Source organism: Myotis brandtii, unplaced genomic scaffold (genome assembly GCF_000412655.1).
Source record: "Myotis brandtii unplaced genomic scaffold, ASM41265v1 scaffold772, whole genome shotgun sequence".
Taxonomy (NCBI): domain Eukaryota; kingdom Metazoa; phylum Chordata; class Mammalia; order Chiroptera; family Vespertilionidae; genus Myotis; species Myotis brandtii.
In genome coordinates this window covers 103,335-109,915 of record NW_005371090.1, presented here as the reverse complement: position 1 = coordinate 109,915, position 6,581 = coordinate 103,335, and the positions used below count along the sequence as shown (strand labels likewise).

Below are 6,581 nucleotides of genomic sequence, written 5' to 3'. Positions count from 1 at the left end.
CAAAGTTTTGATAGGGAAGAAACTGGTGCCTCAGAGTGAGTGATAGATACTGCTAATGGCAGGGTATTTGAGTAGTGCCACTCAAAATGTGACCATTGGACCAGCAGCATCAATATCACCTGAGAGCTTGTTACAAATGCCAATTCTCACTTAACCCAAACATATCATACGTGTCAGAAGCTCCAGAGATGACATCCAGGAACTTGTGATTGAACAAGCCCTCCATGTGATTCTTATAAATGTTAAGTTTGGGAAGCACTGACCATGAGGACACAATTTACCAACAGGTTGTGAAACCGCAGGATTGTGACTAAATGGGCAGTCTGGGGCTCGCTAAACCAAAGCTAAGGGGCCTCATGGGTTTGCAATGAACAAGAAGAGCACATACTGGAGGACTGGGCAGCAGCAACAGTATCAAAGGACTGGGACACCTAGAGGACTGAGCATCATTAGGTAAAAGCTAATGATATTAATAACTATATTAACTCATTAATATTACTATTAATAAAGAAAATTTTCTGAGGCTCAGACTTGATTAGCCATTCCTAAAAGAGAAGTAGGAGAATTTGTTTAAAATGAGATTTGAATGACACCAAAAGTTCCTGTTTATATAAACATCTCTGTCTCATTGTCCTGCCACTGTTGCTAAAGATTCTACTTTGAGTTATGGGGAGTCACCTCAAAATGTGCCTCTGTGGTATGTAGATTGTTTTGAGCTAAAGATAACTTTTGCCTCAGTCTGAAGAGAAACTTCTGCCTCTCCTTTAACTGCCTAGAAAAATTTAAATTAGAGGCCTTGCCCATAATAAGTGATTATTAGAAGTAACCTCTTTTGACCTATCTGTAGGGCAGGACAAACTTCTATTCCTGAACACCTGCTCTTCTTATCATCTTCCAATGACCATTTGAAGCCCCCAAGGTACCTCCCTCATCCCTAGCTCAGGAAAGTCTTATATACCTCAATCCCCCTTTCTATCTCAGAAACTCTCATGCATGTGGGGGTCTCTGACTCTCTCACATATGTGCGTTTCCCATACATATGTATGTATTAAATTTATTTTCTTTTGCTGATCTACTCATATCTATTTAATTATTAGACTAGCCAAAAGAACCTTGAGGGTAGAGAAAAATTTGTCCCCCCCCACATCTGTAGCATGATATATACATTTGTGAAAAACTTCATGCCCTGCAAAATTGTGCACTACAAATAATAGGGGTCATGGGAAAAACAGAGTGCAGGCACACCACTTAAAATTTATGCTACTTTGCCCTAGGTGGTTTGGCTCAGTGGATAGAGCGTTGGTCTGAGGACTGAAGGGTCCCAGGTTCAATTCTGGTCAAGGGAACATGTCCAAGGTTGTGGGCTCAATTCTCAGTAGGGGGTGTATAGGAGGCAGTCTATCAGTGATTCTCTCTTATCATTGACGTTTGTATCTCTTTTCTCCTCTCGCTTCCTCTTTGAAATCAATAAAAATATGTGTGTTTTCTTTTTTTTTTAAAAAAGATATCCTATATTGCCCTGGTCAGTGTGCTCAAAGGTTGGAGCATCCACCCATGCACCAAAGGGTCACAGATTCAATTCCCGGTATCCGGATTGCAGGATCAATCCCTGTCCCCTAGCAGGACACAGGTGGGAGACGACCAATCGATGTGTCTCTCTCACATTGATGTTTCTCTCTCTCACCCTCCTTCTCTTCTACTCTTTAAAAAACATGGAAAAAAATATTCTCAGGTGAGAAATAACAGAAAGATTTTATGTATTTGAAGACTTAATATTGTTAAAATGGCAATACTCCCCAGTTGACCTACAGATTCAATGAAATCTCTGTCAAAATTCCAATGGCTGTTTTTGCAGAAATTAACATGTTAAAATTTCTAAAATTCACATGGAAATTCAAGGACCCAGAATATCCAAAACAATCTTGAAAAAAGAACAAATTCCTAATTTCAAAACTTAATATAAAAGCTACATTAATCAAATGTGGTACTGACAATGAGGATAAATATAGAAATCAATGGCTTAGAATTGAGTCTAGAAATAAACCCTCAAATTTATGGTAAATTAATTTTTGACAAGGGTTCCAAGACAGTTCAACGGAAGAAAGAATAGTCTTTTGAATTCATGATAATGGAACTGGATATTCACATGTGAAAGAATAAAATTGAACCCTAATATCATACCATATACAAAAAATTAACTGCCAATGGATCACAGAATGGAAAAAAATTTTGCAACTCAAATATGTAAAAAGGTAAGAGGCCTAACTTGAAACCCAGGCAGATAGGGCAGGGCTCCAGCTGAAAACAAAGGCAGGTAGAACATAGGCAGGGGTAGACATGGCAGTTTGAGCCAGCCTAACCACAGGAACCAACCAAGCAGAAATAATAAAATCTTTCTGGACTCAAAGCAGGAGACATGGGAAAACAAGGGAGAGCCTATAGCAACAAGATAGACGAACGCATAGAAACAGAAAAAGTTCAGCACAGGAACAGAGAAAGAGCATATAGGAACAGGGAAAGTTCAGGTCTGTTGCTGGGCAAAAACAATTGAGGGAATTAATCAGGTGACGACACAGATAGACATAGAAGCAGACTTGTAGCAAATATATACAAGGCTTTAACGGGCAGCCCACTATTGGGTCTTCCTCCCCTTGCAGGGAGTCTGATCTGCTTATAATAAATATTCCACACTTTTACTTACATCTCCTGGTCCACATAGCTCATTCTTCCGTGTCACAAAACACAACACCGGGAAAACACCTCAGCCGTTGGTTTTGGTCATCAAAGGGTCTAGTGTTCAGAATATATAAAGAATTCTTAAGCTCAAGAATAAAAAGACAAATAACTCAAAATGGGCAAAGGATTTGGACATTTCTTTTAAGAATATATGCAAATGGACAATAACACATGAAAAGATGTCAACATCACTAGTCATTAGGTAAATGCCAATCAAAACCACAATGAGATACCACTTCACACCCACTAGGATGGCTATAATAAAAATAAAACCGACAATAACAAGTGTTGACAAGGATATGAACAAACCTCATGCACTGCTGGTAGAAATGTAAAATGGTGCAGCTGCTACTGAAAACAGTTTTGTAGTAAAACACAAATTTAAAAAGATATATATGCATTACTATGTTCATTGCAGCATTGTTGACAATAGCCAAGATATAGAAGCAATGTAAATATGCACTGATAAATGATTAAAGAAGATGTGATACATATATATAATGGGACTATTACTTGGCCATAAAAAAGAATGAAATATTACCATCTGCAACAACATGGGTGGACCTAAGGTAGTGGTTCTCAACTTTCTGGCCCTTTAAATACAGTTCCTCATGTTGTGACCCAACCATAAAATTATTTTCGTTGCTACTTCATAACTGTAATGTTGCTACTGTTATGAATCGTAATGTAAATATCTGATATGCAGGATGGTCTTAGGTGACCCCTGTGTAAGGGTCGTTCGACTGCCAAAGGGGTTGCGACCCACAGGTTGAGAACCGCTGACCTAAGGGGTATTATGCTAAGTGAAATATGTCTGATAGAGAAAGACAAATACCACATTATTTCACTTATATGTGGAATCTTAAAAACAAAATAAACAAACAAAACAGAAACAGACTCATAGATACAGAGAACGAACTGATTGTTGCCAGAAGGGAGAGGGTGGGAGGGCTGGATAAAAAGGTGAAATGATTAAGTAGTACAAATTGGCAGTTACAAAATAGTCATAGGGATGTAAATTATAACATAAAAATATATTAAATAACATTGTAATAACTATGTATGGTGTCAGGGAGGTACTAGATTTATTAGAGGTATCACTTCATAAGTTATGTAAATGTTTATCCACTATGCTGTATACCTGAAACTAATATGATATGGACTGTCAAGTGTAACTGAAAAATTTTTTTAAATTATAAAAACAAAAGCAAAGAAAAAGAGAAAGACTCATTGACAAACAACAGTATGGTGAATGGCAGAGGAAATGGGGAGTGGGGAAAGGTAGAAGAGTGTAAAAGGGGGATAAATGGCAATGGAAGGAGACTTGACTTAGGGTGGCAAACACACAATACAATATATCATACAGATGATGTATTACAGAATTGTATACCTGAAACTTATATAACTTTATTAACCAATGTCACGCGGATAAATTTAATTTTTAAAAAACAGTGGTTAAAAATAAAAAGGTTAAAAATAAAATTGTCACATGACCAGCTTTTATATTTGTAGATATATGCCCAAGAGAAATAAAAACATAAAAACATTATACAGAAAAGTTCATAGAACTATTCGTCATAGCCAAAAAGTAGACATAACCCAAATCTCTATTAATTGATGGATGGAAAATGTTCTCTAATTAGATAGTGGTGGTGATTGTACACTTGTAATTACTAAAACTCATAGAATTATACACTTTAAAATGATAATTTTTATGGCACATAAATTATCATAATTTTTTTAAAGGGAGTATCCAAAAGCCTCAGCCAGTTCTAGCTTCCACCCATACCAACCTAAGGATGTCAACTTCTAGAGACCAGGCCCTCAAAAATATGAGTGCCTTAAAAAGCACCTATTTTCTGTCTTACCAGCTGCTGCCAGTTCAGACCCAAAGAATATTAGAGATCTATTGGTTCTAACCCCAAAATAACTTTATACCAGTGTTCCATTCAGAACCTCAAGACCAGTTGATTCTATTCATGTCTTTTATCTCAGTCATCCTCAATCACTGGGAATGTAAACTTGCAATTTCTAGTTAGATCAAGAGAGCTGACTGAGCACCATGTCTTCTACATTCTGGAATTTTTATCAATTAAACTGACTTTATTTATGTGTCATAAATCTGTTTTAACAATGCAGAGGTGTGATATCTTACATGTTTGGAGAAAGAGTGACTAGCCTATGGTTTTCCAATTCAGTAGCTGAATCAAGGGGCCAGCATCTTTCCATCCTTCTGTATTCTTCAGATTTCATCCCTAGTGATCATGCTCAGACTTTAAAACATCTAAAAGAAGAAAAAGGGCTTCATTTTATTTTGTCTTTAAAAAAAATTTAGTAAACCTTTTCCAGAAGTTCTCAATGGTTTTTCTTTATGTCTCATTGACCAAAATTGCAACACATCTATGTCTATACAAACCACTGAGAAGAGGGATTGGAATTGTTGTATATTAGCTTAGACCAATCAGGATGTACCCGCCTTTTTTGGAAGTAATTCTAGTTTTCTTTCTTTTATTTTTATTTTATTACTAGTGGCCCGGTGTACGAAATTCGTGCATGGGGGGGGTGCCCCTCAGCCTGGCCTGCACCCTTCTCCAATCTGGGATCCCTCTCACAATCTGGGACTGCTGGCTCCTAACCACTCACCTGCCTGCCTGCCTGACCGCTCCTAACCACTTTGCCTGCCGGCCTGATCAACCTCAACTGCCACCCCCTTCTGGCCTGAGTACCCCTAACTGCCTGCCCCTGCCAGGCTGATTGCCCCCAACTGCCCCCCATTGGCCTGACTGCCCCCAACTGTCCCCCCCCCCTGCTGGCCTGCTCACCCAACTGCACCCCCTGCCGGCCTGCTTGTCCCCAACTGCCCTCCCCTGCTCGCCCCCAACTGCCTTCCCCTACTGGCCTGATTGCCCCTAACTGCCTCTGCCTCAGCCCCGCCACCATGGCTTTGTCTGGAAGGATGTCCAGAAGATCTCCGGAAGGTCTCCTGGTCTAATTAGCATATTACACTTTTATTAGTATAGATAGAGGCCTGGTGCATGGGTGGAGGCTGGCTGGTCTGTTCTGAAGGGGGTCCCAGATCAGGGTTGGGGTCCCCTTGGGGGGTGGGGCGGGCCTGGGTGAGGGGCTGGGGCAGTTTGCAGGCTGACCACACCCCCATTGGGGTGAGGATCCCCGCTGAGGGGTGGGGCCAGCCTGGGTGAAGGGCTGAGGGCCTTTTGCAGGCTGGCCATGCCCCCATCGGGGTGACGGTCCCAACAGGGGGGCGTGGCTGGCCTGGGCTAGGGGCTGAGGGCTGTTTGCAGCTGGCCACACCCCCATTGGGGTGAACGTCCCTGCTGGGGGGCATGGCCAGCCTGGGTGAGGGGCTGAAGGCCATTTGGGGGCAGTTTGCAGACAGGCCAAGCGCCAGGCTTTGTCCGGAAGGATATCCAGAAGGTCTCCAAAAGGTCTCCAAGTCTAAAAATTTGTGCACTCGGGGGGGAGAGGGGGTCCCTCAGCCCGGCCTGTGCCCTCTCGCAGTCTGGGACCCCTCAGGAGATAATGACCTGCTGGCTTAGGCCTGCTCCTGGGTGGCAGAGGGCAGGCCCAATCCCTAGGTGCAGCCCCTGGTCGGGCTCAGAGCAGGGTCGATTGGGGAGTTGGGGCGCCACCCCGTCATGCACAGAGCAGGGCGGATCGGGAGGTTGCAATGCCACCCCTAGTCACGCTCAGGGTAGGGCTGATTGGGGGGTTGGGGCAGCGCCCCCTGTCACACTCAAGGCAGGGTTGATAGAGAAGTTGCGGCGCCACCCCCTGTCATGCACAGAGCAGGGCCCATCAGGAGGGTTGGGGCCTCCCCCCTGTCA

The 6,581-nt window shown here is 42.2% G+C and overlaps 1 protein-coding gene across 12 annotated transcripts in view; it reads right to left on the bottom strand.

The window, feature by feature from the left end:
• The window catches only part of LOC102244898 (uncharacterized protein C3orf20-like), a 107,054-nt gene that overhangs the window by 89,438 nt on the left and 11,035 nt on the right, over positions 1-6,581 (bottom strand). For 11 of the 12 annotated variants that reach the window (XR_001359976.1, XR_001359977.1, XM_014530763.1 and 8 more), the window contains exon 2: positions 4,892-5,020. Coding sequence is in view for 9 of the 12 variants with exons in the window: in XM_014530763.1 (XP_014386249.1) it covers positions 4,892-4,989 (98 nt within the window). In the remaining 3 variants the exon portion in view is untranslated. Of the gene's footprint in view, positions 1-4,891; positions 5,021-6,581 lie in introns of those variants that run through there. The other variant, XM_014530769.1, reaches the window with a different exon arrangement.